At 44.0% G+C, this 12,516-nt stretch overlaps 1 protein-coding gene across 1 annotated transcript; it reads left to right on the top strand.

The window, feature by feature from the left end:
• Positions 1 to 2,190: 2,190 nt before the first annotated feature.
• g3bp1 (GTPase activating protein (SH3 domain) binding protein 1) lies at positions 2,191 to 11,610 on the top strand. The gene is made up of 12 exons (XM_084009111.1): positions 2,191 to 2,286; positions 5,578 to 5,692; positions 5,815 to 5,896; positions 7,171 to 7,344; positions 7,443 to 7,533; positions 7,817 to 7,910; positions 8,778 to 9,018; positions 9,154 to 9,255; positions 9,618 to 9,735; positions 9,942 to 10,067; positions 10,166 to 10,275; positions 10,379 to 11,610. Exons 2-12 carry the CDS (start codon positions 5,598 to 5,600, stop codon positions 10,625 to 10,627), a joined length of 1,482 nt encoding a protein of 493 aa, XP_083865237.1. The 5' UTR covers positions 2,191 to 2,286; positions 5,578 to 5,597; the 3' UTR covers positions 10,628 to 11,610.
• Positions 11,611 to 12,516: the final 906 nt, after the last annotated feature.

Genomic DNA, 12,516 nt, shown 5'->3' with positions numbered 1-12,516 from the left:
AAGCTCAAGGGGCTGGAATAAGCTACAGTTGGATTTGTCTATATGTTCCAAAGATTTTAGCTTTGTGCAGAAATGTAAGATTGTGTTGGAAATGTTGGTTCTTGAAATCAGCGGCATGCTGAGAAGATGAACATAACTACTGTACAATGAACAGTTTGTATGCCTCGGGTATCACATACAATAATGATGTGTCTTATGGCAGTTCAAACAAAGAGCCCTAAACCAAGAACCATCCAGCCAGCAGTAGATCCTACTGCTGGAATGTGTGTCTGCTGTGTTAGATAAAGTCACCGTGTTACACTGGAGAGCTGGCTGTGCACTAAGCTGCTCATGGTCCCCTGGGAGACGGGCGTGGGAGAGACGGAGCACCCTGTTACCATCCCCGCCTGCTCATCCAGACTCCAGTGTCAAGAATGTGAAACAACAGCCGAGCCTGGTCCACAAAGCCGCGAGCCCCTCCTCCCAGCCACAGCAGCTCCGTGCGTCCTCCTTCACGCTCTGTCCTCTCTCTGACCAGAGGGGGCACAACGGGTCGCTCCGGGGCTCTAACTAAATACCGATCTTTTTATATGAGTCCATTAAAAGTGTCTTTTATCTCTTTGTTGCTAGGAGACGTCATTGTAAACAGTTGGAATTTTGAAATTAGGATCAAAAACACACCAGGACTCTCAGGCATGTTGCTCATGCTTGTTCCACCTTTTCTGGTTGACATGATGATACATTTCATACACAAACCCATAAAGTTTGACATCTTTCTTTGTCAGATTTAAACAAACAGCGTTCTGCTGTGCACGTCTCCCTGCAGCAGAGGGCGACAGCACGAGGAAAGATCCCAGCTTTAAAGTTGCTTTAACACAGTTAACAGGGTTTCTGAAACTCCAGGCACAAAAAAACAAAACATATTACATCTCTTGCAAATGCAAACACTTCGTATAAACTGTAAACAAATGCAAAGGTTTATTTTTGCATCACACCAAATAAATACTCTCTATGTGCAAATTGCACACAATATACTTTAAAACGCTACCATATAGAGTCTTTGGCATGTTTGTTTGTAGCACGCTGTGTACACTTGAACACAGATGCATAGAGGAAACAAAGAAATGTCAAATGACACAATTACTTATTATGGCTATCTCTCCAAAACAGTCCATTTTGTGCACAACAAATATTAAACTGTCGTTGTGAAAAGCAGACAATGTAATTATGGTTTAGGACACCTGATAATCAACAGATTTAGGTTTCAAGAGGTTGTTTTGCACTAGCTGTACCAGCCTATTTGTTATTTCTTTCCACCCTCACTTGGGCCCTTGATTCACTGTATCCGGTTTATGGTCATTCCAGTTTATTTGGGAATATGTAACATAGCACACTTCCAACTGGACTGAGAAAGACTTTTAAGGAAAATTCTGCACCATCAGCTGTCTTTTAGAGCATGAAATAGGTCAGACAAACAGCAAGCTCCAACCCAAAAGCAAGCTCACAGGCACACAGGCAGCGATAAAACATTAGGAACAGGACACCAAGGGATACTGCAGGTAATCTGGCAAAGACAGTGTGGAAATGGGCCGGTCTATATACTGCAAAACTCATCATGGAAATAAGGTGAGCAGGTGGTCAGGTGATGAGAATGGCGGGAAAAGGGGTAAGCAGGGCAGGAGGGAGGGGCTGGATCTCCAATGACAGGGAGCTGCGTGGCTCTGAGGACAGAGTGGGTAACTGCATGAATCTTTAGGATCCGGATGAAGTTGATTGTGACAAAAAAGAGAGCTTCCTGGCAGATAAGGGGGCATCGCTTACTTATCTTCGACACTTTAAACACAAGGAAACGTCTGCATAATGTGATGAGTCATTCTCTCTGATTTAAATCAGTTCACCGAGTAAAGCGTTGTCGCCCCTCAGCGGGGAAAAGTCTCCGGTGCACCACTCAGCTCAAATATACAACCGGTAGACACCAGCCGATGAAACCATCGCACCTTCAACCATTACTGTAACGTGATTGGCTTCATTGAGAAATCCAGGTAGTGACACTGCGCTTCGGGATTGGCTGTCATTTAGAAGCCCTTGCTGTGGGGCCGACAATTGGTGTATGAGTCACAAAGCTGCAATTTGATTGGCTGTATGTCTGGTAAGGGGCGGGATGTCACGTTCGGTTGCGGCGCTGAAACCGGTAACCGAGCACTCCAGCACGTTGTGAAGCCGCTAGTGTTTCTGGCTGCCGCTGAGGTGATTCAAAGAAATCACTTGTTTCTAAATCGACGATTTTTTTTGATAATTGACCCGCTGGTAAGTTGTTCTTTTAAATAAACTATCATTGAGTTTCGTTGAAAAGACGCAAATGGTTACCTATATAGTGTGGAAGATTAACTGGGTCGTTTTTCGCGGCTCCGTCTACATCCTGGGGAGGACATGATGGCTGTTAGCATTCTTTGGCATTAGCATGGCGGTCAGGCTTAACTAAACAACTATTGTGACGGATAATGCTTTCGAGGATGCCAGTAGGCGATTAAGTAGATATTACAATGTGTAAATGTTGGGATATAGCCATCAGAATCCCTGCATGGTTTCACTTATGGTATCCAGGAGTTACCCATCGACCATGTGTTGCCCACTTCGAGCTTTCATTCAGTCGTGACTCCCTCCCTTCCTGTCTCCCCAACCGCCTTGCTAGCCAATTTTCCTTTTCGCGACAAACGCCCAGGTCTTCCATGTCTTTCTCCTCGTTTTGACCGGGCTAACCGGTTCGCCTAGCTCGGCGGTGGTGAGACGTGTGGCTGAGGACCGGCCGGGACACGTGTTGGGGCTGCACCTGAAAGCAACCATAGCCGGTGTCTGCCCTAGTTAGGGGGCCGTGTGCTCGTCCAACGGTTTTTGCTCCGTGGTGGGGGTCAGCAAGTGTGCTATTTGAGCCCAGGTTATATCTGGAAACTGTCGGCGGACAAAGCCCAAAAAGTCACACCGACGTGCGGAGCCGCCATGACTGGTGATGAGCGTGTGTAGGCCGGTCGATGCTGTGAACGGCACCGTCACTGCGGGCACGGCGTGGCCTTTGTCTGCATGCCATGCTTTGCACTTTTACACTAGCTACTTTCTGGTGTGGCTGCTGCGGTGTAGCATGCCCTTATATGCACTTCATATCTTCAAATAAACTTGGATCCATTCTCGCTCCAAGCCCCCCGATGTTAGCTGGCAACGTTTGATGTGAGATTCCAGCACACCTTCAGCTCAGCCGGGCTACTTCTCATTGGATTGATTGGCTTAGACTGTTGGATCACTTAATGTATGCAGTAATGGTGGCGTGGTGGTTGCCAGAACAACAGATGGCGTGGTTGTGTGGACAGGTGTGGCAGATAGTCCTGTAGAGAGCACTCGCCCCCCTGGTTGCTGAAAGTGGGTGTTGCATGTTTTAGTTTTCTTACCACTGCTCATGGTAACTTGGCACTACTGTCTCACCAGATTATTTGTGCTGTAAAGTATAAAGCATAAGGTTGGCCAATTGTTCAGACACTGCTGTAGTCATTGTGTGGCACCAAAGCACAGAATCTGCAGCTGAAAATGGTTCAGATCAATATACTATTTGATTTTGTTTAACAGTTTCTATAATGTTCAGTGCTTAACTGTTGCAGGAAATTCATGATTGGAGATGACTGGTGAGACTGGTTTTGGTCATTCATTGGATTGTTGACGTTAAAAAAAACAAAACAAGGAATATGACCAACCACACCCCTACATTATTTTCTTACCAATCAAGCGGACTCAGTTTCAATTCAAACTTGTTGTATTTTTCTAAAAAGCTAGCAGAGACTTGAAACTTGCCTTGAATGAGCAATCCATCAAGTCTGACAAGCAAATAGCAGCCATCTGCAAATATTCATATAGGTGGCTGCTTGTATTTAATGGCAGCACGAGTGACCACATATAGATGTACAGGAAACGGAAGAATGCGGGTCTGTTGATGCATGCTTCAGCCTACTAAGTGGACATCGCCATAAACCATTCTTCCTGATGTTATCAAGGCATGCATTTGGGGGTGGAATCAGTGAAGGGAACAAAATGTCCCTATAAAGATGTGACTCTTAAGACAATTTCAGGTCAGGAAAGTGTGTCAAGTTTACCATGGATTATACATCGCGTCATTCATCTGCCCCATCAGATTTTAACTGGTGGATTTCATCAACGATATTAACCTCAAATACGTCAAAACAGGACCTCCAACTGACTGGTTGTCCGCTGAAGAGGTTGGTCATTTCGAAGGGAAAAGGCACCAGAATAAAATTATATACTGCATATTTTTGTCTGTTTGAAGGCCAACTATTACCCGACCTTAAAAAAAGACAGTCTATTATATATGTCAATGTCCTTGATTAAAAAAAAAAGAGTTTAAAAAAAGATTCTGCGTGTGCTTTCTAAATGTGCATTAGGTTTATTTGTGACTACGATTCAGGCAGTAGAGGAACCTGATCCATCTGAAAATGGCATTTAAATGCAATGATTGCAATTTCAGGATATAAAAAAAAAAGACAGAAAACTAATGGATAATGACCAAAAACTAATGGATAATGTCTGGGTTTGTTTTATCTTTGAACTGGGCATCCTGTTTTCATGACTGTGCACGCAGATACTCATCAGAATCATTCAGGTTTTTTTCATTCAGATCAAATACATTTCACACCGCAGACAACCACGGGTTGGATCAGCCCCAGTGTTGTGTGTTATGGCTGATGGTCAAAGTGTCTTCAAAGTAATTTTCCTAGCACCAAAGATGCAAAAGGCCAGGCATGCACCGGCATCAGCTTTGGGTTGTCCACACTGAAAACACAATTATATTTTGCGTAATTAAAATGCTATACAGTTCATCTGTATTTGCCTAACCATTTTCTCTAAAACGGATGCCGGTGCCCATGCGAGTAAACACTAAAACACATGCAGCATTGTCTGGTTCCAGTTCTGACTTCAACAGCAATATTTAATAATCACATATGTGAAAATTATTAAATGTAGTTAATACCGATTAAGCCTTTTTTGCTCTTTGCTTTCCCTTTTTATAAGTTAACGTGGAGGCCAATTTCTCAAAATGTTTGCCAATGGAAACTTGGCAAACGTTAGCGTTGAGCCCTGGATTTCCCGCTTGTTGGTTACTACAACAGTAGTCACAGCATCCCGTTATCCACTGGTAGTCTACTCTATGGGAGTTCAGAGTGTTGCTGGAACAAGACAAGTGTTCTTCCCACTGATGTGGTAACATTGTTCAGGACCATTTCTTGGGGATAGAAGTAGACACGTCACTATTTTTACTATCAGGAGTTTGTCATTAGGACCAAAAGGGGAAAAGACCATCTACAATTCATCAGAACTCAGGCTGATATCTCCAGATGACAAACCAGCAACAACGCTCAGGGATTTTTCAATGACATGAAACCTTTCATTAGCTGGAACCTGTATTCCTCCTTGATAAATCAACAATTTATCAATTCTCAAAATCATGAGTTTTCTCTTGAACAGATTGATGAACAGCACTAATTGTACGACTAAAGCAATCATATTCACCTTCAAGAACGTCTCTTCATCTCCACAGAGATTTCCAGTTGACCAAAGAAATGGTGATGGAGAAGCCAAGTGCCCAGCTGGTCGGGCGAGAGTTTGTCCGACAGTATTACACACTGCTGAACCAGGCCCCCGACTACCTGCACAGGTAAGACCATTGCTTCCACCGGAAACCTCAGAATGTTTCCATAATGTTGAACGTATGAGCAGCCCATCTGTTCAAATCGTCCTCCATGGGACAAATTAACCTTTTGGTCTTTCTCTGCGCAGGTTTTATGGAAAGAACTCCTCCTACGTGCACGGCGGCCTGGACAACAACGGCAAACCAGTAGAGGCTGTTTATGGACAATCTGTAAGTAGGCTTTACCCAGCAGAGAGCATCCGGTAAAATGTTATTTCCTTAACATTCTGCACTTAACTCCCACGTACAAACACTGAGCGGAGAGAAAAACTACAGAGCTGAAAGCAAAGTTGTTTCCTGAAGCCGTTTTGTCCAAAAAGGACAGTTGAGGTTATCGGTCTCTGGTTCTCTCTGCTATAAGGATGTTTTAAAATACCCGAGTGAATTTCTTGGCCATGTGAGAACATTGTCTTTTTTCCCCATAACATCCCCTTTCATATTCCTTCTGAATATAAAGGGATCTTCTCTTAACTGAGTGGCTATGAGCAAATAAGAGCAGTAAGAATGTGAACTGGCAACGCCTAAATGCAAACATGTGTATGCAGAAAGGGTGACCATATCATTACTCATGACTTAATTATGGCTGGGTAACATATCAATTATTATATTGATCATGAGGTGAGATATTGACCTAGATTTTTGAATATGGTTATGTTATCTTTTCCTGTTTTTAAAAGCTGCATTTCAGTAAAGTGATGTCATTGCCTGAACTTGCCAGACTTATCTAGTATTTCTATTTGCGTTTAACACCCTGGCATTATATCTACATTACTGAAGATTACTTATCAACAATCTGACTGTGTAAATATTTTCCTAAAGCACCAGTTGTCGGGGTGCTATAGCTCAGTCAGTAGAGTTGGTCCTCAGTGTTTGGGTTTGATTCCGACCAGGGCCCTTGCTCCGTGTTGTCCCTCTCTCCCCCCCTTCACTCTCACGTTGTCCTTTCCGAGAAAGGGCAAGAAGGATTAAAAAAAATTACTCTAAAAAGCACCAATTGTCAACCGTGCAATATTTGTTGCAAAGTCGATTATTGACGGTTTGTAAAAAAAATTAATATTCAACTTATTGCCCAGCTCTCCATATAATGAACAATAATATCTGATGTGATAAGAATTAGTCATAACATTATTAAACACAGGGTAATCTGACAAAAGTAGTACATATACTTGGAGTAGTCGGAGCAGCTGGTCACAATGTCGATGAAACTCAAAAACCCTCTAAATTCCTAGAAGCTGGCAGGAAAAAACACAGGTTGTATAAATCTCCTGGCAGCAGCAGCTTATTTAATATTGAAAAAACACCTGCATTATTTTATTTTTCTCTTAATATACAGTCTGCTTTGAAAGCTGTGCAGAATAAAGAAGTCTGGTTGAGTTTGAACTGGTTTTACATTGTCCAAAGATAAAAGCAGTATCTTTATGGAACCTCCTCTCCTCTTTCTGCAGGAGATTCATAAGAGGGTGATGGCTCTGAGTTTCCGCGACTGTCACACCAAGATCAGGCACGTGGACGCCCACGCCACCCTGAACGAGGGCGTGGTGGTGCAGGTGATGGGCGAGCTGTCTAACAACATGCAGCCCATGAGGAAGTTCATGCAGACCTTTGTGCTGGCACCTGAGGTTTGTCATCTCTGAATATTCTCATGCATATGTGAGGCTTGAGTGATGGTTTTCTTGCAGCAAAAGCTGGACGTATAACGCGTTTGTTTGTCCAACAGGGAACCGTTGCAAACAAATTCTACGTCCACAACGACGTGTTTCGCTACCAGGACGAGGTGTTCGGCGACTCTGATTCCGAACCTCCAGAAGGTGAGTTGAAACATCGATTGTTCACTCCTTTTCATCTTCGCTAAAGATGACTGAAGTTACAGAGATGAGTTTCTCAATCGTACTTGTATAGAATACACAACATGTATCTGCCCGGTAGCATCACCATTCAGGTACTTTGATGTTCCAGTTAAATACCGCAGTGTTTGATGTCTGGCGCGGACACAAAGGCTTCATTTAATGGGCCCTAAATTGACTAGAAGAGCAGCAGCAGCAGGAGGTAGACATGCTGTTTGTTGTTCTGAACGTGTTTGTGTGTTTTCAGAGTCGGAGGATGAGGTGGAGGAGCTGGAGGAGAGGGTCCCCTCCCCTGACATCGCTCCGGAGGAGTCGGCTGCCTTCTACGACCCGACAGCCTGGTATGTTCCCAAAGCTTGTATGACCTTATATGGCTTCATCTCGTATTTCCATTGTCCAACCTGCAAGAAAATATACCGATGGAAATGATGTAAATTCTTGAAGCTCTTTTTTCGGATTTGAAATGCATCAGACGGGAAACTAGTCACCTTTCAGCCAAAATAAAAAATGGGTCAACTAGGTGATTGGTGCTGATCTAATTTTTGTTTTTTTAAATGGCAAGAGAGTAGAGGATGGCGTTTGTCCTGTAGGGTATGTGAATGGGAACGCATCCAACATACAGGATGAGGAAAAAAACAAACAGCCCAACTCCATAAAACGACTGCTTCAAAGCAGAACCGGATAAAACAATCCAGAAGTTTACATTGGCATGGAGCCAAAGTAGAACTAAGTTAACTGAAACTCCTCCCAATACAACTTTTTATTCTATGCATTTTGGGATCATCGTTTTCATAACATAATGATTTCAGTTTTATAGCCTTTTGTGACCCATAGACTTTATTAGTATAGCAGCCGATGTGCAGTCATATATTTTAATATGAAATAGTTTGAAATAATTGTAACTCTTTTGATCACTTAGATCCTGATATTTCCAGCCTTTTTAAAGTTGGTAAAGTTATAGGGTTGTATTGTTGCAATAAGCACATAATAGTATAAGTTACACTAATGATTTTTGTTTAGTAAGGAGATTAATGGTACTCCATCTGTAGCAGAATGGACCATTTAAATAAAAAAACTGTTTGTGCATCAACCTCCTTTTTTTTCTTTTCTTTTTTAATCCCTGACGAAGATGCATGCCTGATGCATTCTCAGCTCATGTCCGTTGTTCACCAGCAGCAGATTTGCGCCTAACAGTCTCGTACTTGTAGTTCAGAGCCGACGGTCCCTGGCGACGACGAGGAAGCGGCAGCAGAGAGTCCAGAACCAGAGCCCGAGGTGGAGAAGGAGGTCGAGGCTGCAGTGGTGGAGCCGGAGACGACGCTGGAGACACAAACTGACACAAACGCATCCGACGACCAGACAGAGAAGAGCCCCGCCGCCACCCCTCCCACCGCAGAACCCGCCGCCGTGCCCGCCGAACCCACCCCCGCCGCTCCAGAAGAAAACAGGGTAGGTGTGAAAACCAATGCGACGCATCACTGAACACTTGCTCTTCTTTTATTACTGCTGTAATATTTCCAGGATGAAATTATTTTCTGTCCTCGTCCATCGGCACTTAATGTCTCCCACGTTGTCTCCCCACAGCCGTTCTCCTGGGCGTCCGTCACCAGTAAGAACCTCCCTCCCAGCGGGGCTGTCCCAACCCCAATCATCCCCTCACACGCCAAAGCTGCTCCCACGGCACCGGTAGGTTCCATGAAATGAGATCTCCCAGACAAATGTAAATCTCACTTCAAACTCACAAGAACAAGTCTGGATGTAAGTCGTCAGGCAACTAAGGCTTTTTAGTTTTGTGGTTTGTGTCGAGATGAAACGGATCAATGTTGAGGATGAAGGGAGTCTTTTAAGGAAGCACAGAAATGTCCTCAGGCTTCTCCTCAAAAGAAGATGTCTTATTGCCTTAGTCTTTACTCAGGCAAACTAACATCCCCTGCTGGCTGCACCTTTTTAATACGATGATCGTAATATTTTCATCAAGTTCATGAATCTCAACTGCAGAAAAGTTGCTCTTTTCTTTTTCTCTTACAAAAGTGTGTTGCCTCTTTCAGCCCCGAGTGGAGGTGAAGTCAGAGTCCCAGACAGCAACACAGAGACCACAGAGAGACCAGAGGCCGAGGGAACAAAGGCCTGGAGGTCCTCCGCCGGTTCACAGAGGACCCAGACCAGGTACCCCCCCCCCCCGTACATACTGAAACTGGCAGGCACAAGCAAGAGTGGAAACAAAAAACACAACATAACATCACTTGCAGATGTTTCTACAATACACCCAACATGTTTCTAGGTGTTCTTACTGCTATTGTAAGAAATGGAAACTGATAAAAAAACAATCATAAGGCAGTCTATATATTCTCACAACATCTCTTTGGTTTCAGTTCGGGAGGGTGAGCAGGGCGAGTCCGAGGGTCGCAGGGTGGTCAGGTACCCCGACGCCCAGCAGCTCTTTGTGGGGAACGTCCCCCACGACGTGGACAAGACGGAGCTCAAGGAGTTCTTTGAGCGTAAGTCGGGTTCGATGAAGCTGGTTCAGCAGCTTTCAAACATACGTTGCAGTATACGTTGTAAGCGTGGTGGTAAATAAACCATGTCTCGTCCACAGAGTACGGTACAGTCCTGGAGCTGAGGATCAACAGTGGAGGGAAGCTACCCAACTTTGGTTTCGTGGTGTTTGACGACTCTGAACCTGTACAGAAGATCCTCAGCAACAGGGTGAGACAACTGTTCAGGCTAATTATCATTTCCTTCCTCATGTTTACCTTCCCTGGATGTTTGTATATTTGAGAAATCCAAAAACCATTTCTCGTCTCCTCAGCCCATCAAGTTCAGAGGCGACGTACGCCTGAACGTGGAGGAGAAGAAGACCCGGTCGGCCAGGGAGGGCGACAGGCGGGACGTTAGGCCCCGTGGTCCAGGAGGTCCCGGTGGTCCCAGGGAGCGAATAGGAGGCGGCGGAGGACCCCGAGGCCCCCCCACCCGCGGAGGCATGGCACAGAAACCCAGCTTTGGCTCCGGGCGGGGCGCAGGGCCCAGCGAGGGCCGCTACTCTGCCCAGCGCCAGTGAGGCCCGGGGGCCCCAAACCAGAGTTAGGTTACGATTTGGATTCAACTGAGTGGTTTTTGATTTACTGCAGCAGGAACCAATTAGACAAACCTGAAATATAACAAAAAGCCCTTCTTCTCTACACTACACCTACGAGCTAGGATAAGTAGGAGTGGTTCATTTCAAGTCCAAGTTTAGGTTGCTACACACTCGACTTAGTCCCTCCTTATTCTCCTAAATGTGAGCGTACTTGTATTTGGAAGGGATTTCTGTTGGTAGTCGATGCAGGTTTGATTGAGAGCTTTCACCGTCACGACACCTCCTGCTGAATTCAACAGCCAGTCTCAACATCTGTCTCATAAAGGTGACTGCCTCCTCCTCCTCCTCCTCACCACCACCTCCCTCCTGATTCTTCTTCTTTCTCCTGCTGCTTTTTCTTTCCCTCTGAGGAATCCAGAATGTCACTCCTTGTTTTATTTCAACCGATCACTTCCTTCTGTCTTCTTTGTCTCCTCCACCAACACATGTATTATCTGGACTTTTGTCATTTTTTTTTCGTTTTGTTTTTCATGCTGAACTTGAATTTATTAAGAAACAAAATCGACACACGCAAACACATGAGAAAAAAGGGTAAATACTACTTGAATTGGGGATTAAAAAACCCAGAGGTTAGGTTTTTTTCGCGTTCTCTCTCCCTGTTTCTTAAAGGAACGTGTACTTTACTGCTTGGGCAATCCTGTGTATTGCTGCCACCGTTGTACCTAGCGATGGATCTGTCTTATCTTTTTATTCTATCAGGTCAAGAGCTGAACTGTCGTGGTTTTATTTGAGTAATGTTGGCTTGTAATATGTGGATTCACGGACGCATCTGAATGGAGCATGTATCAAATCATGTATCAAACCTGTTAGGCTTCTACTACCGATGCACTTCATTCGTCATCATGTTTAAAATGAGCTCACCTGCCGATGAGAGAACTAAATTAAAAGTGATTTACTGTTTTAAACCTTTGCTGTGTTTGATCTTGTTTTAACTGACTGCAGATGGTTGCTAGGAGACTATTTGACCCGAGCTGGTTATCAAATGTGGACACTTATTTAGGAACTGGCCAGCATGCGAATCCAGCAATTAGTGGAGTAAAGCTGGCATAGCTGTTAATGAATTTAATCAGAGGGACCAAAACACACGTCCCATACACTGTAAGAAATACTATGGTTGGAAAGTTTTCTGAAGTATTTATTTCACATTCAACTAGCAATGTTCAGACATTGAAAAAGTGATGATGAAAGGATTAGGATAATGTTAAATACAGGGAACTTGTAGGAGTTTTAAGTATCAACTTGAATGTACCTTCATATAAATACTTTTTAAATAGTTAGATGGTGACGAAGTACATTCTCAAATGGCTGAACAGAGGAAATACTAGTTTCAACAAAAGCACATGAAAGGAAACTGGTGTTTTTGCAGCTCATTTAATTGACACTTAAAGTATATCTATACTAATTTCACCCTTAATGCTGAACTTTAAAGTGTCGTTGACTCATCAGGGAAATCACAGGTGGAACTAATAGTGGCGACGACGGCCACATTCAGTCGTTTCTGCTGAGAAATTATGAACCATTACATTATTTTCACAGAAACCATTTTGACACTTCATAGTATGAAAAGGTGCAGGTTGAATAATAACATGAATGACTGCATTCACGGCTTCCTGGGGAACTTGAATGGAACAGAGCCATCGTGGAGGTGCAGCATGTGTGGTGACCGTTTGGCAACACACTCAAATGCAGGAGAGGAGGGAATCATTTTAATCAGATCATACATATAAATCATACAGCGGATGAAAAACCCTTTGACTCCTCAAATTTATATTCAGGAGCTGAGTGCTGACCAGCTGCAGGGGTCACTGTTC

Source organism: Eutrigla gurnardus (assembly GCF_963514095.1).
Source record: "Eutrigla gurnardus genome assembly, chromosome: 5".
Taxonomy (NCBI): domain Eukaryota; kingdom Metazoa; phylum Chordata; class Actinopteri; order Perciformes; family Triglidae; genus Eutrigla; species Eutrigla gurnardus.
The sequence above is the reverse complement of the archived record's forward strand: the minus strand, read 5'-3'. Positions and strand labels throughout refer to the sequence as shown.

Bases quoted from the DNA above. Each gene is read 5' to 3' on its own strand.
- g3bp1 (XM_084009111.1), top strand. From the start codon at position 5,598: ATGGTGATGGAGAAGCCAAGTGCCCAGCTGGTCGGGCGAGAGTTTGTC. The intron at 5,693-5,814 runs GTAAGACCATTG...TTCTCTGCGCAG, and splicing joins GCCCCCGACTACCTGCACAG to GTTTTATGGAAAGAACTCCT. The intron at 7,345-7,442 runs GTTTGTCATCTC...TTTGTCCAACAG, and splicing joins CCTTTGTGCTGGCACCTGAG to GGAACCGTTGCAAACAAATT.